The sequence below is a fragment of the Sceloporus occidentalis genome, unplaced genomic scaffold, assembly GCF_023333645.1.
Source record: "Sceloporus occidentalis isolate IW3139 unplaced genomic scaffold, rSceOcc1.0.p SCAF_348, whole genome shotgun sequence".
In the NCBI taxonomy this organism is placed as follows: domain Eukaryota; kingdom Metazoa; phylum Chordata; class Lepidosauria; order Squamata; family Phrynosomatidae; genus Sceloporus; species Sceloporus occidentalis.
In genome coordinates this window covers 133154-161018 of record NW_028317328.1, presented here as the reverse complement: position 1 = coordinate 161018, position 27865 = coordinate 133154, and the positions used below count along the sequence as shown (strand labels likewise).

The 27865-nt window shown below is 41.8% G+C and overlaps 1 protein-coding gene across 1 annotated transcript in view; it reads left to right on the top strand.

The window, feature by feature from the left end:
• Window positions 1-6450: 6450 nt before the first annotated feature.
• Window positions 6451-27865, top strand: part of LOC149274084 (phosphatidylinositol-3-phosphatase SAC1) — a gene marked incomplete at its 3' end in the record, with an annotated part of 145336 nt that continues 123921 nt past the window's right edge. The window contains exons 1-6 of the mRNA XM_089505851.1: window positions 6451-6479; window positions 8005-8102; window positions 10390-10464; window positions 15043-15170; window positions 15920-16069; window positions 22227-22286. Coding sequence (XP_089361977.1) covers window positions 6451-6479; window positions 8005-8102; window positions 10390-10464; window positions 15043-15170; window positions 15920-16069; window positions 22227-22286 — 540 coding nt within the window. The remainder of the gene's footprint in view (window positions 6480-8004; window positions 8103-10389; window positions 10465-15042; window positions 15171-15919; window positions 16070-22226; window positions 22287-27865) is intronic.

Below are 27865 nucleotides of genomic sequence, written 5' to 3'. Positions count from 1 at the left end.
CTCGGTTCTAAACACAAATAAAAACCCCAGTGGCACAGTATCATACTTTATGCTTTGCAAACAATAAAAACAGCGCAAAACTACCACCAAAAGATAAACTGGAGTAGATAACAACCATCTGAAGTTCTTCAAAGCGTTTCCAATGCAAAAATATCCAGTTACTGATATCTGTAGTATGAGAGGCACAGAGAGATACAGTATATTTGTGATTTGAAAGTGTTTCTATGTTAGAGCAAGCAAGTGTGTGCATGCAAGGGCAAGTGTAAGCCAGGACGTTTATATGTAAGGGCAAGTGTGAATGTCTGTGTGTTTTAAATAAAGAATGTACCTAAGCCAGACTGAGAGGAGCCCCGAGACTCTGAGAGGATACCACTGTGGGTGCAATCTAGGTGCTGGGCAGGGGGCATAACTAGAGACCACAGCTTCACCAAGCAACATGACTGACAATGCCATTTGTGCCCCCAAACAGCTTGTGAGTACCACATTGGGAGATTTTACAGACAGATCCAAATGATGGCATTCTAGGATCATGTCCAAAAATAATTTTTCAGGGAGCACCAAAAATTCAAAATAAACTGGTGAGAAGTTTGTTAAAAAGGTACCTCAGAGGAGGATTATTTCATTTAAAAGATTAAAGGCTTCCGGAGATGCAGGTGCTGTCACGGTCAGGACTACTTGCCAAGCCATGACAGTGTGGAGGGCCTGGGCATGAAGGGGTTAATAGCACCAGGCCTCTGGATTTACTAACTTCACCCCTTAACAAGGCATCAGTTATACCAAATTAACTGCCTGTATCCCCCCAGGTAGTCTGGGTAGATAGTTTTTAAAGATGAGTAACTTTCAAGTAAAAGTCAGAAAGTAATTTTTTCCAAATTTTTCACCATATTTTATACTTTTTTTTTTTTTTAAGTAAATGATATGATACAATGAAAATAATGACATCTAGTCTGTTTCCCCCTAGGGGATATAATTCTTTACTGTGGACGGGTTCGTATACACCCGGGGTCCCATCTGGTTTCCCAGGTCCCCCTATAGAACGGGCTTACTGGTACCCGGTGAGAGTCCTGCTCTTCGTTCAAGATCTCACATTATAGGCATTTCCCTTCTCGATCTTGAGATTCGGGTGCTTATCACACGAACCGTTTAGTCTGCACCTATTTGCCACTTATACTTAGAGATCGATAGTTGATTCAGCTGATAAGGCGCTCGTAGGCTGATCCCCATTATTCTTCCACTGGTATTCCCCCCATTCGTCTGCCCACATCGTCCCCTACCTCTCTTAGTCTCAGCCCTTAGGGGTTTCTCTGGGGACCACTTTCCCTCACTCTCTCTTACATTTTGTCTTTTTTTTTTTTTTTTCACATATCTTCCCCTCTCGGGTGCACCTCACGGTCTCTCCCAGCGCCTTGGTCCAAGCTGATGCGGAGCCCAGTGGATACGAGGACGACATCCGGGGGGTCCATGCTGAAGATAATAACCCACAACACACACGGTCTCAATTCTCCACACAAACGCCTTAAAGCTATCAAGAACTATGCCGCTCTCCATGCGGATGTGGTCCTCTTACAGGAAACCCACTTTAAACATGATCACGCTCCCAAGTACTGGGGCAAACGTTACCAACAACACTTCCACGCCACTCACCCAACAAAGCGTAATGGGATTATTATTCTTCTACATAAAAGGCTTGACTTTCACCTCAACACGCTGACCAGGGATCCCGAAGGCAGGTACTTGAGGTTGCGGGGTACTTTATTCGGCAGGGATATATGTATCCTAAATGTTTATGCACCCTCTCCCAACCTCTCAGGCTTTTACTCCCAACTGGAGGGTCTACTTGACGTTCCCCAATCCGCCGCACTGATTGTGGGGGTGACTTTAATGCCACCCCTGACCCATACTTAGACAGATCCGACTTTCGGCTCACAACTCCTCCTCGCTCCTCCTACAAACCCCTACAGCACTTCATAAAACACATTAACCTGTTTGATTTCCGGCGCGCGCTCCACCCCAGAGACAGGGACTACTCCTTTTACTCCAACCCTCATGATAGCTACTCCCGCATAGACCTTCTCTTTACCTCACAAAACTTGCTTCCGGCTTTACTCTCTTCCCTTACCTCTATCCACGAGATCACCTGGTCTGATCACGGGATAGTCAAGGGTGTGTTTTCGGGTCTTTCCCCTCGTCCCCCAGGCTACACATGGAAACTGAACGACTCCTTACTCGCAGATCCTGTCATTAGTGAGTATGTGGCGGACGCCCTAGAGGAGTACTTTACCATCAACTCCTCCCCTGACTTGGCTGCGGGACGCTTTGGCAGACGCACAAGGCAGTTATCCGCAGTGCCCTTATTAGGTTAGCCTCAACTAAAAAGAAAGAGAGGCTCCGCCAGGAGCAACTCTTGCGCTCTGATATCCGAGCCCTTGAACGCAGACACAAGTCCACGGGGGAACCTCAGGTCCTTCGCTCCTTGATCACTAAAAAGGGTGAACTTAATCTGATACTTTCTGATGAGGTCCTGAAAGCTCTCAACTGGGTCGATTGGGACTATATGTGGGCGACACTCAGGGTTTTTGGCTTTACCGGAGGTATTTTGACTGCTCTCCGCAGCCTATACTCCTCTCCTAGTGCTGTGGTGGACACCAGGGGGGCAGTGTCCTCCCCGTTTCCTATACGGAACGGGACGAAACAAGGTTGCCCCCTCTCTCCCCTTCTGCTTGCTCTTTGCATCAAGCCGCTTGCTGCTTCCATACGACTAAACCCAGACATTAAGGGTGTACAGGTGGGGGGTTCCCACTACAAGGTGAGCCTCTTCGCTGATGATGTTCTCCTCTCCATCACGTCCCCCATGGTGTCCCTGCCAAACTTGTACGCTCTTTTGTCCTGCTACTCTGCTATTTCGGGATACAACATTAGTAGCTCTAAATGCGTGGCGCTTAACATTACTCTACCACCACACACCGTCAAACTCATAGAAATTAACTTTGATTTTAAGTGGCAACCTCACCGGTTCTGCTACTTGGGGGTCTTCCTAACTGCTCACCCATCTAATCTCTATAAAACTAACCACCTTCCGTTGTTACAACGGCTGAAAGGAGACCTCCAAAGGTTAGGCAGGGTTTATAGTGTCAAGACGACTCTCTTACCCAAAATACTTGGGTTCGATTGGTGGCTCAAGACATGGAGCACCTCCAGACGGAGATTTTCTGCTTTATCTGGAGAGGTACCATGCCGCGGTGGAGACGTTCCCACCTTTACGGACCCCATGGCGAGGGATGCCTGGGGGTGCCACACCTGGTGACTTATTTCCAGGCAGCCCAGTTGGCTCAGCTCGTTCAGGTTCACCTGGGTTCTTCGGCACCTAGGTGGGTACATTTAGAAGAGGCGATGTGTCAATTACCTGGCATTTCAGGTGTTTGCTGGCTGGGCAGAAGCGTGTGCCCATCATGTACAGGTTGCCCCACATTATCTTTTTCCCTGTTTTTGTGGGAGCGTCTTAAACTGAAATACTGTTTGCTTCATACACCTTCTAATCTCACTCCCTTATTTCGCAACCCGGACTTCCCCGCGTATCATGAAGGTTGGTCATCTGTACCATCAGGGCTATCTACACACACTACACACTCTCACCCCCACTTTCCAAATACCTCAAGGAGAGATTTTTCGCTTCCTCCAGCTCTGTTCCTTTTTATCCGCACTCAAATTTCCCCGCACAATGGCACCGCTGACCCCATTTGAAAGCCTTAGTTGGACCGACAAAAAACGCTTGTGCGCGATCTCACTGCTTTACACCCACCTCATCAATTTCACGTTCCCCGCTACCCCCCCCCACACCGCCGACTATGGGAACAAGATCTGGCTACCTCTCTCGCCCCAACATACTGGACGGAGATTTACACTAACACATTCTCACTTACCGCCAACACACTTATCAAGGAGGGGAAGTTTAAGGTTGTTGGGAGGTGGTACCTACACCCCTCTCGAGTTGCCAGGATTTTTCCGGGAGCCAGTGATGGGTGCACAAGAGGTTGCGGAGAGAGGGGCACGTACATTCATATGTGGTGGACGTGCCCTCTAATCATGGACATGTGGAAATGGGTCTTTCACCTTCTTAGTGAAATCTTGGGCATGCAAGTGGACCCGTGTCCATGGACAGCTCTGCTCAATAAGAATAATCCTAACCCACAATTTCACTTACCTACACACCGACTCATCCACAGGGTGTGTGCGGCTGGACGACTCTCCGTTGCTAAAAACTGGAATAAGTAGGCGCCCTCCCGCTTACAGATTCTGTCCAAAATCTGGCACATTATGCACATGGAAAAACTCGCCGCATACATACACAACACTACTGAGAGGTTCATGAAGGTGTGGACCCCCTGGATGGCTTCTGACTACGCTGACGGTTCTGCTGGGAGGATCACTGTTCTGTAAGGTGCCTCTACTACCCTCTCTGAGGGTTCTTTCTTTTCCCTCTAGATGTACGACTGGGGTCCTGACCCTTCACCGTTTTTCTTTCACTTTTCGCTTTCGCCCTCCCTCCCTATTTTTTTCCTCTTTCTTTCTCTCGCTCTCTATTGCCTTCCCCCCAACTTGCTCAGCGTTGCTCCCCTTTTTCCCTGAAGTCCCGGGGTGGGTTTGAGTCGCGGGTGGGGGGTGATGAGGTATTTGTCAATGCAACTGAATTCCCCGTTAATAGCTGATTCCTACCTTGCTGCTACAATGTCACCACTGAGGATTGACCTAGTCTTTCTATGCGATGTGCTGGGTAACTTTTTCCATTTCCTGTAACGATGAGTGGTCTCTAGACCCTCGTGCCGGACAACCCTTTCTACACACCACCTTGCAGTCTTGACTGCAGTACCATGGGGTTTCAGCCTACGAGATTCCAAATTCATTAGCTGGGACCCTCTTCTGTTTGTTGGTTCACCTATGTGCCACTATGCCACCGCCATATATCTATGGCCTTAGTATCTGTTCTGCCGCAAGTGTTGGGCTTCTGATATCCGCACTATTTTCTCTCCCTCCTTGCGCGTATAAGGCCCTTGTGCATTTGTGTTACTGGTACTTTTGTTGGTTATATGCGTTTTTGTATATTATAACAAGACACAGACTGTATATGTCATGAAACATCTGCATTTATTACTCTTTCACATGCTGTGCCTTTTTGTCAATAAAAATCTTTTAAAATAAAAAAATAATGACATCTAAAGAAAGCCCCCCTATCCTGAAAAAAAACGATATATATTGTGTATGGGTCAGGGGAGGGCTGGCAGCCTAAGGCCTGGGGGGCAAGTCAGGTGAAGTGGCTCCGCCCCCTCGCACTCACCTTTCACCCCTCACGCTGCTCCCATCACTATGCGGCCGTCAGACTGCTGGAAAACTTATCTAAACGGCCGCTGATGCCACCGGCCGGAGCTACTTTAATCCTTTTTTTTTTATTTATTTAATACGCCGGATCAGCTTGCCATATTAAAAATAAATAAATAAAGTATTAAAGTAGCTCCGGCCGGCAGCATCAGCACCCAGCGGCCGTTTAGATTTGATTTCCAACAATCTGATGGCCGCATAGGTGAGTGCGAGGGGGCGGAGCTTTCACCCCTCACGCTGCTCCCATCACTTGGCGGCCATCGCATACGGCCGCTGGGTGCTGATGCCGCCGGCCGGCGCTGCTTTAATACTATTATTTTTTTTCCATTTAATAGCCGATCCGGCTTGCCATATTAAATTTCAAAAAAAAGTATTAAAGTAGCGCCGGCCGGCGGCATCAGCACCCAGCGGCCGTTTAGATTAGATTTCGGGCGGCCTGGGGGGCAATTGCCCCCCGGCCCAGCCCGCCCCTGGTATGGGTTCAGTAAACGGGAAAGAAGACAGAGCTAAACACGAGCACCGCAGAAATGTTGCAACAGCCATTGTCACGAAGGGTACAAAAATAAAATCAGCCATTGCCACGAAGGGGTTAAATACAGTGTAATGTACCTGCATCCTTAAGGATTTAATAATATAGGTAGTTTGGGGCTGGTATGTTCCTGTAACTCTAAGGCCGTTTTTTTGTCATTGGTTTTCTGTTGTTAAAATAGCAAAATGCACTTACTTTATCAATCTTTGTACGTTGTGCCTTTATTGAACAAGCACCCCCACGGTTTGTAACAGTGTATAGCATTAGTCTCTGTCGCGATCGCGTTTCAAGGAAGTTTGGCACGTTTTACCTGCCGTCCCTTTGTCGACGTCAGTAAGCGGATGTTTAACATAGAGGACCTATTTTGATCCCTCATCGGCTTCTGTAGCGTCTAGTGCCGGGGACACGTCATATGGAGCAAAGTATATTTTATTAGTGGAGCGGATGTTTTTGCCTCTTGTAATAGTGCTTACGTAGAATTATACTTTTGTTTTGAAAACTCAATATATATATACACACACAGCTGACTCCATCTGAAATAGTTGATCATGTCCCTGGTCTACGAAAATCTGAAATTGTGAGTATCGAGGGCTTGGATTGTCTGGCTAGTGTTTTGAAAATGGTGGTATATATATATATATATATATATATATATATATATATATATATATATATATATATATATATGTAATATGTCTACGAGTTCGTATGTGAGTGTGGCATTTTAGTGCTTGACGCTTTGCTGATAGATACGGAACCGGAAGTACATTGCTCTAATGAGTTGCTTCATGGCAAGTGCGAGCTGAAGGGTAGTGGGGAAGAGGATAGGATGTTGATAGTTGATTTGTGATTAGTAAAATTATGTTTTCAAATTTAAAACAAATATATGCATCACGTAAATGTTCTTGCATTACACAAGTGTCAAAAATACAAATTGCCATTATAAATACTATGAATTGTACCTAAGATAACCAAATCTGTACATTATATTACAGTATCACACATTTATCAGTTGTTTATTTGTGACCAAAATGTCCACAGACTTGTCAAATATTGTGGTCCAACTGTGGTAAACAAACATTTACATTGCAACAACCATGTACGACGTGACCAGAATTTACTGTAAATTATTTTAAAAAAAACATGCTCATTAATTTGGGTGTTTTTACATTTTGATTACATAACTGATAACTATCAGATCATTGATCAGTGACATTTTAGGTCACTGGTTATTGTTGGATTCAGTCAGTGGCCTAAACTTGTCACATGTGATCTAAATGGTTACAGTTTTTCTTTATTTTACATTGATTTTATTATTAACTAGTTTAACTCCCAGAGATCACCCACATGTATCCTCCTATTGTCCCTGGAATAACTTCTAGCACAAGTCAGCATGCGCACCTTGGAACCCTGCTATGTGTACCCAATAAGTAGACACAACTACCTTGAACTGAGTACAGCAGGAATGAACAGTTTATTGTTGTAAAACATAGACTCATATAGCCACAGAACTTCATTAACATAAATCAACAGTGATAAACAGGTACATGTAGACAACCCAACCTTTAATCCCCTTTAGCTACTGAATCTCGCCCTGGCAGCGATCCTGTTAATGGGATTAGGTTACACAATGGAGTTCCTGCCTGTTTGGCAGCAAGGCTGGAGCCATCTCTGACTACCTTGGGGCCTTGTATGACAGGTCATTCTGTCACACACACTATGTCTTAATCTGATACTTTTCTTCTAACCATCACTATAAGTGTTTTCAATTGGGGTTTATTCACTAATGAGATGTTTGTCAGAGGAGTTGTAGTTACAGCTCCATCTCTCTTTTCTTTATTATGAATGGCCAACAATGGCAAGTTTCAGCAGCAAGGATGGCCCTGCATAATCGGTGAGGACACTTTGCTGATTTATCTATGCATTATATAGGACCAGCTGAGCTTCATAGTGTATGGTGAAGTCAAGGAGTTGAAACCAAGACTCTCCTGACAACCCTTTCTTTAATGAGTTAACCGCAGTGTCAGTTGAGAAAAGTTACAGCTTTTTATCCACAGTATTTATATATCTTCATCATATAAACTATTGTTTCTTTCTCTTAGGCACATAACTCCTGAACGATTTTATTTCGAAGCATGTGACAATGGAACAGAGGATGTCCTGTCAATAGACAGAGTGTCAACCGAAGTCTCTCTTACAGGTTGTCATATACATATTTTTCTTATCTGGAAAGTGTTATATATTTTTTACATTCCAGTGCTCAGCATGTATAAGGATTATGCCAAAATGTAATCTTGGGATGTTGGGCAGGGAATTGCCTTCCCATGGCTAGTTTCATTTCTTGATTAGAGTTTATTACCACAGGGTTTTGTGTGTTTTATTAGTTTAAATTTATTTGACAAAAATTTAACAAAATACAAAGTGAACAGAAGAAAAATCTAAATCTAAATCAATATTTGGTGTGGTCCCCCTTTAAAACAGCATTAATTCTTATAGGTAAACTTGCTCATAGCTTTTTAAGGAACTCGGCAGGTAGGTTGTTCCAAACATCTAAACAGTTCTTCTGGGGAATTAGGCAGCCTCTGTTTCTCCTCTCTCTCTTCGAGTAACCCCAGACAAACTTAAGGATGTTGAGATCAGGACTCTGTGGGGACCAAACCATCACTTTCAGGACACCTATTTTAAGAAAAAATTCTCACTGCACATAAAAACCAATGTTGTTTGCCAAGCGAGAGACACTTTTTTTAATTACATTTTTATAATTACTATGTGATTATATTATTATAATTATATAAAACTATTAAATTAAAATCTTCATTGCATGGACATATTAAGCCATTTTTTACTATCAAAATCAAACAACCAAGTTCTCAGGTCTTAAGGTCATTAAATTATTATCACTGCAGTATATGTACATTTTCTAAACTACTTCCGTTCTTTGATTGTCTACACGCCACATTTTGATCTTTTTTATGCAAATGAAAATAAAGCTGCGGGGCATGTTCACTAAAACATTTCCATCAAACTCTTCTTTTCTTATCAGATGAGATAACAGGAGCAGATAATCAATACAGCAATAACAGATTATTTCTATTCAAATATGTTCAGCAATAGCAAAAAAGATTGACCAAAGAATCCCTTGTTTCCAACTCTGTCCCTGCAAAGTGCTGGCCAGCAGTATGTAGGATGCATACAAAACAGACAATCCAATTTTATAATCATGTCATGTCCTATGAGATATCTATCCCGATTAATGAACTGGATTATGTCTGAGTGTGTATGTATCCTATATACTGGCAGGTTACATGTGGCACTCTCTGCAACACTCATGACCAATATCGTTCCCCCCCTCTCTCTCTCCTTCCTCCCTCCCTCCCTTTTCTCTCTCCTTCCTCCCTCCCCTTTTCTCTCTCCTTCCTCCCTTCCTTTTCTCTCTTCTTCCTCCCTTCCTTTTCTCTCTCCTTCCTCCCTTCCTTTTCTCTCTCCTTCCTCCCTTCCTTTTCTCTCTCCTTCCTCCCTGCCTTTTCTCTCTCCTTCCTCCCTTCCTTTTCTCTCTCCTTCCTCCCTTCCTTTTCTCTCTCCTTCCTCCCTTCCTTTTCTCTCTCCTTCCTTCCTTCCTTCCTTCCTTCCTTCCTTTTCTCTCTCCTTCCTTCCTTCCTTTTCTCTACCTCTTTCCCTCTCTCCATACACTATATGGACAAAAGTATTGGGACACTTGGCCATTACACCAACAGGGGCTTTTATGACATCATATTCTAAATAGACATTATGTAGTTGGTCCCCCCTTTGCAGCTATAACAGCTTCTGCTCTTCTCGGAAGGCTTTCCACAAGCTTTTTTCCACAAGCTTTTTTCCACAAGTTTCTGTGGGAAGTAAAGCCCGTTCGGTAGAGCATTTGTGAGGTCAGGCACTGATGTTGGATTAGAAGGCCAGACTCATAATCTCAGTTCCAGCCCTTCACAGAGGCGTTAGATGGGATTGAGGTCATGATAATTTAATTTCCCATTTCCTAGAATGGGTGGTCTTGTGAGTGTATGCAAGACATGTATTGATTTATACTTTCTGGTGTCAGTAGAGGCATCTGTGGCGAGCAGTTAAATGAGGCAAACGTCTGATTTTCCAATAGCAATAAATAAATGCTCTAGCCTGCATGCAGTAAAGTACCAATCCGAAGATACCTGGAAGGGACAATTGTGGTCCCCACCTGGGTACAAAAAACCTAACAAACATGAGAAGACTTTCTACCTAGCTGGTAGGGCATGGAAAAACATGTAGAGTAGTTACAGGGGAGGGTTTTTTTATAGGATTCTTCCTGCTTTACCCAAGTCAGAAGGGGAAGTCTCTGTATCATTGCTGCCAGTAAAGTAAGAGCGAAAAACATTTTGATATCTTTTTGTTGGGTTTTTGAATGTTTGACCCACTATTTATCTACTTTATGTCATGCAACACCTAGACATTTTCAAATTCCCATTTTTTTCCCCCACCAGTAAAGAATGACATACCTCCATCTGCAATAACAAGACCAATACATGGTATTTTAGGTACAATTCGACTAGTTGCAGGTAAGCACCATTGATTATTAAATATATATTTTGTAATTGGCATTTGTCGTGCTATTTTCATGTTGTGTTAATGGAAGATATGTCAGTTTCCCATATTAAGTAACCTCATGGCAATGGTTGTTTTAACCATTTCTGTCTTTCTTTAAATGTCATTGTTTTGATTGTATCATACCATTTACTATAAAAATTTGCTAAATAGATTCTATTGCTTTTTTCTGCACGTTATGGGGCAACAATTACATGTAGCCACCGAAACGTTGGCTGTGCTGATTTAAATAAATTGGTGTTAAACGCACTTTACTACAAAGACCCGTGAGTGCCCATTTTTCTTTGGTTACATATATCTGGCTATTTTTGGAGCACCCTCTGCGGGTTACCAGGAGCCTCCTCTCTGGTGGCCGGTGGCGATGCGCAAAGACAACCTTCTCTGCTGCCGGCACTTCCTCTGGGACTTCTATGACATAGTGCCGGCATCACATGACCTTCCGGTGCTCATTCATAGAAGTCCCAGAGGAAGTGCTGGCAGCAGTGGAGGTTGTCTGCGTGCATACTAGACACCATGGAATCTGAAGCATAGGGGACAAGTCTAGGGAAGCACTGGTAAGTCAGGGGAGGGTAAGAGCGGCATATGGGCGTTTAAAATGAATAGCAGGGAAGTAGCGTGGCATATAGGGGGTTAAAAGGCATATCTGGGGCAGAGTGGCATATTAGGGGGGTTAAACAGCATATCTGGGAGGTAGAGTGGCATATAGGGGGTTAAAAGGAATATAAGGGAGGCAGATTGGCATATAGGGGGGTTAAAGGGCATATCTGGGAGGCAGATTGGTATATAGGGGTGTATATGGCATATTTGGGGGCAGAGTGGCATATAGGAGGGTATATAGTGAGGGTACTCACTTTTGTTGCCAAGGTTTAGACATTAATGACTGTGTGAGTTATTTTGAGGGGACAGCAAATTTACACTGTGATACAGACTGTACACTCACTTCTTTACATTGTAGCAGAGTGTCATTTCTTCAGTGATGTCGCATGAAAAGATATAATAAAATATTTACAAAACCACCAGCCTTTACCTGGTTGATTGAGGGCTGAAGGGACACATACGGGAGGTTCGCAATTTTATAATTTTGACATTTGATCTTCTTGTTCGTTTGTCCTATTTGGGATATCTTTGAACCGGATCAATTCAGTGTACTCCAGGCTATTTCAAATACTAGTATTTTATCTCTTAACATGCACATTTTTGGGAGTTTTGACATCTGGTCAGTCTGCCCATGTCCTATTTGAAACAACCCATGGGTATTTCAAAGACCAGTATTTTAACTCCATGCCGGAATTTTTGTAAAGATGCAGTGTTAATTTTAGGACTTGCTCCTAAAAATAAATGTTTTTTTATCACATTGCGATAAGTAAGCGGGGCTACATTGACATTGCCCATTGTAATCTGCATCATTGCTGGCTGCCCTGCTTAAATAATTAATTGTCTAGGTATTACACTTTTTTTGCATTATTATCAATCTTTTGTTTGTCTATATTGAATTATTAGTACCCTGTTAGCTATCCTCTCCCCTCCATGTCTGTGACTTTTTTTTGCGGGGTTATTAATCAGTTGGTAACTACTTAACAAGCAGCCATCCCTGTTTCAGAGCTCGCATTGGAGACACAAGCCTCTTAAAAGCGCCAGACACTTTCCATTTGTGTGCCACTTTCTATCTATGTGCCAATTTGCCAAGTGCCACTGTATAGGAGTTTACAAGGGAGTTCCCCAAGGAGGGAACCAAGGACAAGGAAGGACAAAGAGGAACTTGGATGCTCCATCAATCAATACTCCACTGGACCGTCATCAAGTGCTGCCTACTGCTCATTGTGTTTCCCGTCACCATCTCCAATTACCATGTTCACAATCCTCTTGTTCCTCTTCTCACTTTCCTCTATTATAAGTAGAGCAGTTATCTCTCTCCAGCCACCAGTATCTGCACCAGACACTTTTCAACTTCACCTCCTCTCTTTTCCCCACCCTCCCTCACTCCCAGCAATCTCTCCGCTCACACAAGTCCTATTCCCACCTTCCCTCACTCCCTTTTTCTTCTTTTAGCAGCAAGGGATATTTCCCCAGATTCTGGCTATCCTTTGTTGCCCTCTTCCCTATTCTCTCCCACTCAACATTCCAGAAACTTCAGTAATATTGTCTACATACCCTATTCTGCTCTATCACTTTATTTCTCCTCATTTGAAGTCCATGCTATCTGACTATTTAATCCCATCTATTTATGCATTGCTGTTATATATACCGTCCTCATGGCCCCGTTAGCATCTTTCTTGATCACTTCTTATGGCTTCCTCTCCTCTGGTGTTACTTATGTCATCCTTGGGGACTTCAACATCCCAGCTGACATCCCTTGATTTCAAAATGTATTTATATTACCTCCTCATGCTACAGAATATGGTGGTGGTATATAAAACAATGAATTAGAACTTGCATGGTTGAATACACTATTAGTATTCAACCTGCAGGGGGACCTTCTTGGGAACCCGTTTATTTTTTTAGTGGGTGCTGCCCCCCGCTATACGTAATACCTTGCAAATCTCGGAAAGGATTGACAGCCGTACAGAAGGGAGATTTATAATGAGTGCATATCTGACTGTGATACGCACAAAGTTTCATCCCAGACAAAAGAAGAGCACTAAGTGGCCTTTTGGTATTAGCAGTTGGAAGGCAGAAGCATAATCTTTTTGTAATTTCCAACCAAAATTGGTCTTAATTCTGCTAGTCTGTTTTTCTTCGGTGAGCAGATTTACAATCTATACAGCTCCTTGACTGGATACAATACCGTATTTGCTCGATTATAAGACAAGGTTTTTTCCAGAGCAAATGCTCTGAAAAATACCCCTCTTCTTATAATGAGGTCTGACTATGAGACTAAGATCCAGATCCCCCGCAGCAATGCAGGGGACCTTGATCCTCCTGTCTCCAGAGTTCCCCATGATCTCTGACAGCCGGGGAAGGTCTGCGCAATGGATGCAGCCACCCCCGCTGCTTACCGCACCTCCTCCCGGCTGCAGCGGAAGTTGTGTACACGTATCGCGTAGATCTCTACACGCTGCCCGGACTACGCACCGGGGACTCAAGTTAGGGGGAGGGAGTGTTAAATGGGGGGCATAAGGCATTTCTGGAGGCAGAGTGCTCTGTGAAATGCCTTTTAACCCTCTATACACCACTCTGCCTCCTGAAATGCCTTATACCTTCCTATATTCCACTCTGCCCCATAATATGCCTTTTAACCCCCTAAATGCCAGAGTGGCATATAGGGATATAAGGCAGTTCTGGAGGCAGAGTGGCACATAGGGGGTCAAAAGGCATATCATGGGGCACAGTGGCATTTAGAGGGTTAAAAGGCATATCATGGGGCACAGTGGCATATAGGGGTATAAGGCATTTCTGGGGCAGAGTGGCAAGCCAGGGGCAGATGTGCATAACAGGTTAAAGAAAAAAAAAGGAAATACCGTATTGGCTCGAATATAGGCCGCACCCCCCCCCCACTTTAAGTCTCCAAAGTGGGGGTGTGGCCTATATTCGGGGTCTAGCGCCCGACGCCCGGGACATGCAGTTCCGGGCGCCGGGCAGGCAGCAGGGTTAGGATACAGATCCCCCGCAGCGGTGCAGGGGACCTGCATCCTACTCTCCGATACGTGCCGGCACGGGAGATTGTCTAAGCGCATCGCGCAGGCGTTCACCGGCAGCGGCGATGTGCCGGCAGCGGAGGTTGTTTACGCACGTCTGCACGATGTGCATTAACAATCTCCTTTGCTGGGAATTCCCACGGGGGGAGTCCCGGCAAGGGAGATTGTTAAAGCACGTCGTGCAGACGTGCCAGCAGCGAGAGGTTGTTAATGCTTGCATCGCCGCAGCTGGTTAACGTCTGCGCGATGTACTCTAACAATCTTCCTTGCCGGCACTTCCCAAGGCGGAAGTGCCAGCACCGGAAGTTGAATACGTGTACTGCGTAGATGTCCCCTGCCGGCCCTGCAAGACCCCGGGGAGTCTGCACCGGTAAGAGTGCAGAGTGCATATCTCAGAAGGGATAGAGTGGCAGCATGTCTGGGGGGGGCAGAGTGGCAGCATGTCTGGGGGGGGCAGAGTGGCAGCATGTCTGGGGGGGGCAGAGTGACAGCATGTCTGGGGAGGGCAGAGTGGCAGCATGTCTGTTCCACTAAGTGTTTTTTTTTTTTTTGTTTGTTTTTTACTAAGAATAGGCCGTATTGGTCTATATTCCAGTCAATACGGTAAAAACTTAATATTTTTCTCAATCATAGCTTTTATTAAAAAAAAAATTGTTCACATAGTTTACATGAATTAACATTTACTGGTAAAACTTTTTTCCTATAGGGTCGTCTTATATTCAGGCTTTTTCTTTTTTTCATAAATATTCAGATTTTGGGGGGTCACCTTATAATTAGGGTCGTCTTATAATCGAGCACATACGGTAATATTGAAACACAATCGCTATTAAATTTAGAAAAATTTTAAAAGCTGATGACTGTTCTCATTCACAAATAATGTGTTTGTTATTTTACCAGGAATGTATCTCATTGTAATAACCAAAAAGAAGAAAGTAGGAGATCTACTTCAACATGCTATATGGAAAGCTTCAGACTTTGATGTAATTTCCTATAAAAAAACAATGCTACATTTGACTGATACTCAGGTGAGTACATACTGTGCTGTATTGTGCTTGTAATGACCAAAGTGTAAGATTTTACAAAATGTTTTACACGAGTGCTGACACATAAGGAAATGTTTCAAAAAGGGTTGTACAGAAAAGGTAAAAAGCAGTATGTCATATAAAACTGCTTGCACTCTGCTTAAAAAAATTATAATAAATAAATAATTTATATATGCATTGGCAAGCTTCTTGTGAGCCTATACAGGTTCCCCAAGCACCCTGCCTACAAGTTTCCAATTTTCCTACTATTCTTGCTATATCAGTACCCTCCTGTGCACAGTGTTCCATATGTTTCCCTGCCTCCAAGATAGTATAGCCTTATTAATATTAACCAGCTGTGTTGGCTCCTGGGCAACCATCGCTTTTGCCCTGCCTTGTCATGCAGGTTTGAATAATTAAACTAAAATGTCACAGGTGTGTATTTACTAAACTAAGAGTTTAGAAACTAAGTTCCACTGTCTTCATTGTGAATTTTTCTTAGGAATCTATATTGAGTTAAGGTTTGTTCAGTCTATGATTGAAGGTATGCAATACCAACAACTAACTAACTTGCTTTCTGATGATCACCTATTACAGATGATGTGTGTAGTCTGGTTTGCTCATAGTACAGTACTATAAGTCAAGTTTACTTTAATCATTTTCTTTAAGGATTTGTCAAATATTTTCTTCCTTTTGCCATTGTGATGACTGCTTAAATGTTCAGTAGGTACTAATGGTAGTTCTTTGAACAGTTGCAGGATAATAAAACCTTTCTATTAATGATCAATCATATTCTGAGTGTGGATGGATTTTACTTTTCAACAACGTATGACATTACCCACACGCTGCAGCGATTAGCAAATACAAGCCCTGAATTCCAAGAAATGAGCCTCCTGGAAAGGGTAAGTTAAAAGTAGTATTTAGTATTTTTCCCATTTTTTGCAGTTTCCTGGATAATGCTGGTTCTTTAGGGAAACAGTAATTTCTACTCAAAATTAGATTGTATCAGAAAACTCATATTGCTTTATTTCATGTAATAGTTATTGTTATGCATAAGTTACCTACCAGTTGTATGGGAGGGTTAACAAAACATGTTGTATGTCAACTTAGATCTAAATATCTTGCAATTGACAGATCCTGACCTGCATGTACTGTGGAATCTGACCTAGCCCCATTGTAAAGACCAGGTTCGCCAGAAAAACATTGCCTGAGATATCTTCAAGTTGTTAACAATTGCTGTGCAAATTTGGGCACCTATTCTAAAGAAGGATATCATAGCACTAGAAAGGGTGCAGAGGCGGGCTACAAAATTAATAAAAGGAATGGAGCACTATACTTATGAAGAAAGGTTAACAAATTTAAATCGGTTTAGTTTAGAAAAACAGCACCTCAGAGGGGATATGATAGGATTATATAAATATATTCGGGGCCAATACAAACCATTGTGTGGAAATCTGTTCATAAACAGGAATATGCATAGGACACGTGGTCACGTGTTTAGACAGGAAGAAAGGAGATTTAGTCTAAGGCAGAGGAAAGGGTTTTTTACAGTAAGGACAATAAGGATGTGGAATTCTCTGCCTGCAGAGGTAGTTTTATATCGAAGTCTGTACAGACCTTTAAACTGCAACTGGATGGATACTTGGAAAAATATAATATTCAGGGATATACTCTTTAATTATGGGGAAAATTATTGATCCAAGGAGAAATCTGACTGCCATTTTGGGGTCAAGAAGGAATTTTTTCCCTGGTTAGTGCAAAATTGGAAAGAGCCAAACTGGGGGTTTTTTGCCTTCTTTTGGATCAACAGCAACAAATTAACAGATATAGGAAAGGCTGAACTTGATGGACGCATGTCTTTTTTCAGCCTATATAACTATGTAACAGATATTCATAGTTATACTGTAAAAATAATGCATTGGGTTCCAATTTAGACATGTAATATGTTCTATAGGATGAGAGGGTGCTCCACACATTGATAGTAAACACCCATTGTAATAATAATATAGCAATTATATTGCGAAGAATATGAGGCAAGGTTCGGTCAAAGAGTTTACAACCTTAATTATTAACACAATCATAAACAGCCTGGGCTCCTCACTTCCCTCATACGTGACAAGCTGTAGTTTTAAAAGGTGTGAATATCTGAGAAATTTGAATTTCTTTTTTTTTGGAACTATTGCTTTCTGCTAACTTCTGTTAGATAAGTGCTTGACTAATCCAGGAACAAGGCAGTCATGGGTCTTAGCTTTTTAGAGCTGGTTCTTAAAATGTTATTGCCATTTTATATTGATTTCTCTAAGTTTAGCTCCTTCTGGTGCCTGAAAAATAACAAGCGAGCTTGTGTGCCGTCAACTTTCTCAAGCCCTTTATTACATACAGTGGTCCCAAAAAGTATATGCCCCCTCCCAATTTCCTCTATTTTTGCTTATTTGTCGCATTTAAATAATTCAACTAATTTCAATATAATAAAGACAACATAAGTAAACACAACATTCAGCTTTTTAATGACCATTTAATTAATGTATTGAAGGTAAAAAGTTAATTAAAATCTAAACCACCCATATGAAAAAGTAATTGCCCCTAAACCTAATAACTTGTTATGTCACCCTTGGCTGCAACAACGCAATCAATCAATGTGATAACTTATAAATAGTCTTTTACATCCTTGTGTGGGGTGGTTTATCTCACTGTTCTTGGTAGAACTGTTTTAGTTTAGTCACGTTGGAGGATTTTCTAGCATGAACTGGCTTATTCCAAAAATATATAGTTGGTTGAGTTTGGTGTGGAAGAACTTGACTGGCTAACACAGAGCCCTGACCTCAGCCCAATCGAACACCTTTGTGATGAACTGTAACTGAAGTTGCGAGCGAGGCCTTCTCGTCCATCATCAGCGCCTGACCTCACAAATGCGGAAAGCCTTCCCAGAAGAATGGAAGCTGTGTTAGGTGCGAAGGGGAGACCAACTACATATTTATGTGTATGTATTTAGAATGCAATGTCATAAAACAGGGACTGTTGGTGTAATGGTCAGGTGTCCCAATCCTTTTGTCCATATAGTGTACTTCAAGACAGGTTCTATTAATTTATGTTGAGTGGGGCTGCAACAACTAATCGATATAATCGATAAAGAAAATCGTTGCAAATGAATTTAATTATCGATTAATTGAATCGATCTTTATCGATTATAAAATGAGGGGTTTTTCAGAGCAAATGCTCTGGAAAATACCCCTCGTTTTATAATCCGTTTCATTCAGTGTTTCACAGCAGTTACTACTTACCAGTCCCTCCCTACAGTCACTGAGGATTGACCCTGCCCCTTTTTTCTCCCAGTCCCTCCCTGCTAAGCAACTCATCTGAGTATAAAATTAATATTTGGGCTGCTGAAAGTTAGGGGAGGTGGGTTAATTTTAGGGGCAGTTATGGTTAATGGGGTCTTTAGGTGTTAATTTAGCGGCAGTTATGGTTAATGGTGTGTTTAGGGTGAATTTAGGGGGCGGTTATGGTTGGGGTCATTAGGGTTAATTTAATGGCAGTTATGGTTAATGTGGTGTTTAGGGTTAATTTAGGGGCAGTTATGGTTAATGGGGTGTTTAGGGTTAATTTAGGGGCAGTTATGTTTGGGGTTATTAGGGTTAAATTAGGGACAGTTATGGTTAATGTGGCCTTTAGGGTTAATTTAGGGGCAGTTGTGGTTAATGGGGTCTTTAGGGTTAATTTAATACTGAGGGTTAATTTAATTTAATAAGGTTAACTTAAGGTACAGTTAAAGGGAACTAAGGGAAATCTAAATCCTGGGGGCAGTTAAGATTAATCCTGTATTTATAAAAGTATTCTGTCAGTGTGCTGTGAACGAGTCTGTGAATCTATGAAGGCACTATGGGATATCTGAGGGGTATAAGGCATATCTGGGGAGGATGGAGTCGCATATCTGGGGGTATAATGCATACTGTGGTATAAGGCGTATCAGGGGGCACAGTGGCGTGTCAGGGGTATAAGGCATATGTGGGAGGCAGTGTGGCATATCTGGGGGTATAAGGCATATCTGGGAGGCAGTGTGGGAAGCCTGGGCTCAAATCTGCATAACTGGGGGGGGGCAGGTTGGGAAATAAAAACAAATGCATTTTTATCAGTTTTTTATTCTGCCGTTTGTTTTTAACATCATGTTTGTTTATTAAATTATTTTAAATAAATTAAAACATTTTTATTTTTTTTATCCGATGAATCGATTAATTGAAAAAATAAATCGGCCAACTAATCGAGATTCAACAGGGCCGGCAATCATAGTGCTTTGATGTTTTAGTGAAATTGAACACAATTATCAATTATATTTGGTTAATTGGTTGATTTCATTTAGTAACCAAAGTGGGAGTTACTTTTTCACATAGGCCAGGTAAGGTTGGATAGCTTTTTTTCTTTCTATACATGAAATGTCATGTCTTATCTTTTATGTCATCTTTGTCCCAGAGCAATTTTGGCAGGAGGTAAAGTGAAGGACAAATTCCTCCAAATTTATCAACTCAGGTGTCCTGATTTCAGAAATACATAATTTATATAGAATTTCCCAGCGCTTATAGGGAACATACTATGAGGTGTACATTATGTTTTACATATAGTACCCTATAGGGTAGTATTGCTCATAATTATGGCTTAACCCCTTAACGACAAAGCCCGTACATGTACGTGCTGCCGTTAAATAGCTGTTTTCGCCGCGATCTGCAGCTTTGCAGCATCCACGGCAGCCTCACAAGTGAGGCTGACTGTGGATCTGGGGATCCCGGCTAAAACAGCTTGAGAAGCGATCGGAATCGCTTCCTAAGCATAAACTGTGTTGCTGACATACCTCAATATCGAGGCGTGTAGCAACACATCCCCCCTACCTCGATAGCCTTGTGATTGCTCCGAAGAGCAACCACAAGTGCCATCATGTAAATGACGTTGCCGTCATTCACAGGATGGCATTAACAATAAAAAACTGAGCTCAAAGGGTCTATCCAGACCCTCTTGAGAACTCTCGAGCTCCTCCTGCAGGTTGAATGCAGGTACTGCAAGTTCAATGAAGCCCAGCTCACTAATCAGGGTGATTAGTAAAAAAAAAAAAAAAAAGTTTTAAAAAATTTAAAAAACATGTTAACATGTAAAAACTAAAAGTTTTTAGTGAGCAAGTCCTGCAATTCTTTATCTTCACAAAAATTCCCGCATGGAAAGAGTTAAAATATTGGCATTATAAATGCCCATAGGGTGTCTAGTTTTAAAACATGTATGATTTGATGGGGTAATTTGAATTGGCCGGGTTCAAAGATGTCCCAAATATGGGACATGGGGGCAGTAGGACCAGATGTCTAAATGGCAAAAAAAATACACACCTCACAAAGGTGGCCTTTTACCTCCCAAATAACCCAACAAACCCATGCATGTGGAGTATCACTGCGCTCAGGAGATGTTGCTTAACACATATTGGTGCAGTAAATTTATACCTGAAGTACAACGTCTGTGAAAAAAAATACCAAAAAAATGTACTACCGTAAAGTTTGACAAAGGCTGGTGGTAAAATTAGTGCATGGAAAGGGTTAAATTACCAGCATTTCAAATACCTTGGGTTGTCTTGTTTTTTAAAAATATATGATTTGATGGGGTAAATTTCATTGGCCGGCTTCAAAGATACCCGAAATAGCACATGGGGCAGAATGGCCAGCTTTTGGGAAAAAATGGTTTTGAAATAGCAAAACACTACTTGTACTTATTGCCCCATAACGTGCAGAAAAAAGCATAAAAACATTGGATATTTCTAAACTCAGGGCAAATAGTAGAATTAGTTTTTGCAGATGAGTATTTTGTTTAAAAAGTGAGAAAAAGTAATTTTTTAAAAAAGAAATCACCATATTATATCATTTTTTTGTACTAAGTTAGATGATATGATCAAAATAATGGTATCTAAAGATGGTGTCCTGAAAAAACCCAATATATAAATATGTGTGGGAGCATGAATTGAGAGAGAAAATTGCGCTAGGGCAATGGGATGTAAGGGTTTCATTTTCATCTTTTTTTATAATTTATTTAATTTTTTGTATTTTCTTAAAATCTTTTGTATATTTTTTAAATAAATGTTGCACTGTTTTTAGTACAGTATGGTTAGAGATCGTTTTAGGGATCTTGAACATATTATTTATGCTAGTGATTTCACAATGACATCACTTGGCTCACTTTATTTTATTTCATTGTATTATTTTAGCGTTTTTTTATTGTTAAAAAAAAAAAAAATCACTAACACTCTTTTCTTTTTTTATTTTTTTATTTTAATTTTATTTTTTTCCGCTTGTGGGAAGAGCGATTTAAGTCTCCATAGGCTTGCATTGGGGATTATAGTGTGTTTTATCAGCTGGGTCTAGACGTGACCCGGAAGGGAGTGCCAGATCGTGCGATTGGGCATTTTAAGTGTTACAGCTTTCCGGGCGCTCGTGATGCTGGCTTCTGCTTGGAGGCGGGAGTCCAGGCTGTCAAACAGCAGCCTGATCTCCCGTGTAGAATTTCCTGTGCCAGAAGCTCAGGATGTACCTATACGTCCTAAAGGGCTTTACTGAATGTTTTTTGTTTTTTTAAGGATGTACAGGTACGTCCATAGGAGACTAAAGGGGTTAAATTTTGATGTACTGAAACATTTAAGTGTGACAAAAATAGAAGAAATGGGGGAAAATAAATTTTTTTCCCAGCACTGTATATGTGTTTTTTAACTCACTTTCAGGGATTGTACATTACCATTTTCTGTTTGTGGCAGTAAATGTTTTTGGAATTGTGGAGAGAACTTTTTGGGTTAGGCTTGCTCCTACAGGTAGAGCAATTGGTTGACCAGAGCCTGGTGGTGTTAACTCTTTCATGTCCATGCCTACTTCAAAGTCAAATGTGGGAGTCTAGCCTTATCTGTGATGTCATAAATACAGAGATGTCTTTACACTTACAAAAGAAAGAAAATTAGATGCTCTTGTCTAAAATATCATTTTATTTTATGTTAAATTAACCATTTTTCATTACATGCCTAACGTCATGCATATTTCCGTTTAGGCAGATCAGAGGTTTGTATGGAATGGCCACCTCCTGAGAGAATTTGCTGCACAGCCTGAGGTAACAGATTTGTTTTACTTATTGTGTTTTATGTGTTGTTGTTTCGGCATGATGTAGAACAATGAGTCCCGATATCAAGTATCATACAGAGTCACCCTGGCAGAATTCCTGACATCTTGAAATTGACCTCTAGGAATCAAGTAATGATTACACTAACAGAATCGTGTGAAAACAACAGTACTGGAAATCAAAACCCAGTGTGTGGAGGTCCAAGGACAGGGGTCAACAGTGTATGTTCTTAAACTGCGTACTACCGGCAGAATGTCTAGTTAATTTACTCTGAATTATAAAATTTATATTTATTCAATTATATATGGCTTAGATGACCGATACATTTTAAATACAATTCATAAAAGTATTCCCTTTAGCTATGTCATGTTTCCGATAATGTTGCAATTGTACAATCTTAATAGCGAGTGTAACTTTTATTGTCTGCTGAACAGAACTTGCCATAGGTAATGCATTACATCATAGTGAATTGACTGAATACATACAAAATACAAATTATAGTGCAAAATAAAATAGGCTAACGTTTAAATAACAATGTACAGTCGTGTGAAAAAGTATACCCCCTTAGAATTTTATGGTTTTACGTATCAGGACATAACATCATCTGCTCCGTAGCATGTCAAAAAATTGTGTAACTACAACCTCACTTGAACAACAACACATGACATATTACACTGTGTCATGATTTATTCAACAAAAATAAAGCTAAAATGGAGAAGCTATGTGTGCAAAACTAAGTACACCTTATGATTCGTTAGCTTATAGAACCACCTTTTGTTGCAATAACTTGAAGTAATCATTTTCTGTATGATTTTATCAGTCTTTCATGTCATTGTGGAGGAATTTTGGCCCACTCTTCTTTACAACATTGCTTCAGTTCATTTAGGTGTGCAGGCATTTGTTTATGCACAGCTCTTATAAGGTCCCACCACAGCATTTCAATCTGGTTGAGGTCTTGATTTTGGTCCATTGCAACACCTTGATTAATTTACTTTCAGCCATTCTGTTGTAAATTTGCTGTTGTGATTGGGATCATTGTCGTGTTGCATGACCAGCCAGGCTTTAGCTGTTGGACAGATGACCTCACATTTGACTCTAGAATAATTTGAGTCAATCATGGTCTCCTTTTACCAATGACTAGAAGGTTCACGGTCCTGTGGCTCCAAAACAAACCGTGCTTGACAGTTGGTATGAGGTGTTTGTGCTAATATGCTGTGTTTTGGTTTTCGCCAAAGTGGCGCTGTGAATTATGGCCAAACCTTTCCACTTTGATCTTGTCTGTCCAGAAGTCTTGTGGATTGTTCAGATGCAACTTTACAAACCTGGACTTTAACATTTAACATGCTAACTGAGCCCTGTAGAGTCCGAGATGTAGATCTTGTTTTTTTGTTGTTTTTTTGCAATTTCTCTGAGCGTTGCTGACCTTGGGGTGAATTATGTACTTTTAAATTGTTTGGAAAATGGCTTTATAACCCTTTTCCAGATTGATGGGCAGCAACAAATGCTTTTCTAAGATAATTGCTGAATGTTCCAGACTAGCAAACTGCTAAAACTTTGGCTTTTATAGAGGTGGTCATACTTAATGCTCAACTAATCCTATGGAAGCAGTAAGTGGGCACTTTGTTTTTCATACATGAGTTCTCAATTTTGGCTTTGTTTGTTGAATAAATCATGACACAATGTAATGTGCCATTTGTTTGTTATTATGTCCTGATATGTAGAACCATAGAATTTAAACAGGCTGTACTTTTTTTTTTACACGACTGTACATACAACATAGAATAGAAATGTTATGGTACTGCCCCTTTTAATTAAAAGAAAGGTATCAAAGTCCCAAAGTTATCTCTGTGGGCAGTCAAGGCAGTGCCAGGTCAAAACAAAGGTCCACAGGGACAACCTCTGTCCCAGTTAAAAAGTGTTCCAGGAGGCCAGGGTAACGCAGCGGAGAACAAAATGGAGAAAGGAAGAGAAATCGCGTAAGCAGACAGCGGGTGCGTGACAATTTTGTTTCATAGTGAAAAAAAGCCCTCCAAATGTAGTCTTTCCCAAAAGGACAGGAAATTAAATTTGTTGTCCAAAAACAAAACAAATTTTTCCGAATCATTTTTGGTCTGCTTGCACAAGTCTAGTGTTTACTTCATCAGACATCATCCTGATAATGCCAAATTTCATTAATTGCCAGTGATTGTTTTTGTTTTATGGCTACCTCTTCCATCAGTCTTAACATCATTATGGCTGGGGGCAATGTAAATTGCATTCCACAAAAGTAAGGGATTACAGGGTGCCTGCGATTTCACAAGTATGCCTAGCATTTTAGCAGTGTGCATGATAGATAGATCACATAGACATTCCCACACATGACTGAGAGAAAATGCTCTGTTGCATTGAATAACTTCTGAATCTGTTACAGTGATCTGGATTGTATAAAATCTTTGAAAGTGATAAAACTTCGGGAGTTGACCTTGCTTTTCAAAATAGTCAAAGTTTAGGGATCTTGAGTATGATATCAATGGTATTTTGTGTGCTTGTCCAAGAAACATGATGTCATACCTACCTGTCCGGCCGGGGTCCCACAACGTTCCTCGCGCACGTCCCCCTCGTGTACTGACGTGCGCTCTACACGCACACGAGGGGGCGTGCGTATCGAGCAGGCATGCCTCCCAGCCACTGACAGCCCTGATCGGGCTGCCGCAGCATATCAGCGGCGATCGGAGAAACAATCCGCCGCTACATGCTCGCGGCACCCGACCAGTGCCTCTTCTGCCTGTGTGGCGCTTCCGCGTCGCTCGCGGCGGCAACACAAGCAGAGAGGACTTTGTGGTTGAGCCGCCGCAGGCATGCCGGCGGCGATCGAGTGTTCGATTGCCGCTGCATGTCCACGGAGGCTGTTTACATTACCTCCCCTGCCTGTGTGGCTCTTCCGCGTCATTCACGGAGGTAACACAGGCAGGAGGTTTTGTTAGGTTGCCATCGCGACGACGCTATTATTGAGCCGGTTGCGATGACGTCATCTTACCTGCTCTCCCGCCATTGGCTCTATTTAAACTTCCTGGTCCTATGTTTCCTTGCCCGTTCAACGAGTCCATGTTATTGTTCTCAGGGTGTTTGTGTTGCTCTTGCTTTCTGATTGATATCCACGTGTACCAGACCTCGTTCGTCTGACCTTGATCCTGCGCTGCCCGTCCCGACCTCGGCTACTGTTCTTTGACTTCGTTCCTGTGCTGCCTGCCCCGACCCCGGCTATTGTTCTTTGACTACGCTCCTGTGCTGCCTGCCTTGATCCCGGCTTGTTTATCGGATATTCTCGCCATTCCTGCATCGTGGGTCCATCACCTGTGGTGCCTGATCCGACGTAACACATGAGGAGTTTTTCATTCTTGGATTATTCAAATATGATATTTAAGATATTCACTCCCAAAACTAGCCTAGACACTATCCGTTTTAGAGAATAGGCTTTGATTCTGGAAACTTCTGTACATGAGGAAGCACAGGAATTATGACATTTTTATGATACTAGCAGACATGAAAGGGCAGAAGACTGGCAATCTGAGAGGATAAAATTAGACTCTTTAGAACTTCCAAAAGTAATTTGTTAAATGTTAGAGAAAATACAAGAACTGATTCACAAAGCTGTCTCTAAACCAGAGTTAATACTAAACAACGAAAAGGCATATATTCTAGCTTTTCTGTGGTACCAAAACCGAACGGCAGCTTCACGTTATTTTTAGATTTTAGATATTTTAGCAGTCCACAACAACCAGAATGTTATCAACCTGAAAGATGCATGTGTTTCACAATATAAACAGTATTTTTAGTTTTGCTTCAGCGCCCATACTAGGTATGATGGGACGATTGGCTAATAAAGACTTTTGGAAAACACTGTCAATTTCCCCAAGCTCAGAAGATGAAACAATTCCTGTAGCTCAGGGGTGTCCAAACTGCGGCCCTCCAGCTGCTGCAGGACTACATCTCCCATAATGTTCAGCTAACTATAAGCTTTGGCAAATGTCATGTGAAGTCCGTGGAAGATTAATTTTCCGCTCAAAGATAATGAGAATAAACCTATATATTCAGTAACACTGAGAAACCTCCTCTTTTTAAGTGCTATTAAAAGCTTGATGTGTATTAAAAAAATCTTATTTCAACTCAAGAATCGTATTTCTTGATAGTTTTAGATACTGTAATATAGGTTTTTGTGTCAGAAGTTTAGTAGGGATTATCTTGCGGCTTGAGAAAGACCATGTACATGGTCATGGTAATGTTGTCATCATATGTGGTACCCGGGGCAAGTACCTTCATTTTAAAGTACAGGTTGTTATAGCTGGACTGCCAACTTCTATACTTCAATATTGACGTGTTACTATGGCAGCGGAAGATGCAGCACCGTCTAATTCTGTCATAGGGCCGTCTAATGCCCTATGAACTTTGTTTGATGTTCGGTTTTACCGTGCTCCTGTGAGATTTAATATGTGTTCTTCCTGATTATTCTGACCTCTGGTTCACTGAGCCTTGGCCTAGACCAGGTTTATGCTGACCTCTGTTCTTTTGACCTTTGGCTTGGGCTAGTTTATGCTGACCTTTTGGTTCTATGACCCTTGACTTGGACCTCACTATCTGCACTGGTGCTCACTGCTACCTACAGAAGGTTGTATTTCTATGTTTCCCTCTCTCTTGTGTACCAGTAATAGTGCGTCTTAACCTGCACCCCCCTACTGTTCTGTGGGACAAATGTCTTCCTTCTACTATTTCTCCTGCTGCTTCTACATCAGAAGAACCTATACAGATAGGCCATGCTCGTGGTCCATTTTCTGAGGCAGAAAGAACTTGCCGTGGTAAACCTGGTCATCACATCCGTACCTGCCCAAGGCAGCATCATCCTGCTGGTGCTAAGAGAGTCGACCCTATTGTCTGTCTAAGCGCTTTGCCTAATGGTGGATCCACTTATCTGTATCCTTATCTGCAGAGGAATAATAACTTTGTTACGGGTACTGCTATTGTTGGTTCCAGACCAAGCAGTTACATAGTTGCACAGTTTTGTGGATCGAGATTAGCAGTACGATACTACTCTGTTGATGTAAGTTTTTAATGGAAGCCCCTTAAAGTCAAGCCCTATCACCAAAGAAACACTATTCATGCAAATCAGTTTGTGGCCCAGGCACACAGAAAATCAGTTTCAACAGTTACATCTCCTATGTTTTGACTACAGAGAGCTTAACAAAATCACGGTAAATAATAGATACTCTGCCACTGGTACCTGAACTATTGGATTGATTGAAAACTGCTACCATATTCACAAAGATAGATCTCTGTAGCATTTAGCATGGCTTCGCAAGGGTGATGAATGGAAAACTGCATTCCGCAGCCGCTGTAGTGCCATTCGGACTTTGTAGCGCCTCGCTACATTTCCTTTGGTCTGACATTTCCATGGATTTCATTGTGGATGTGCCTCCATCACAGAAACACTATCTTGGGCGTAGTGGATCGATTCACTAAAATGGCCCGTTTTATTCCCACAATTGGATTACTTTCACCGGCTACCACTACAACTCTGTTCCTGTCTGCTATTTTTC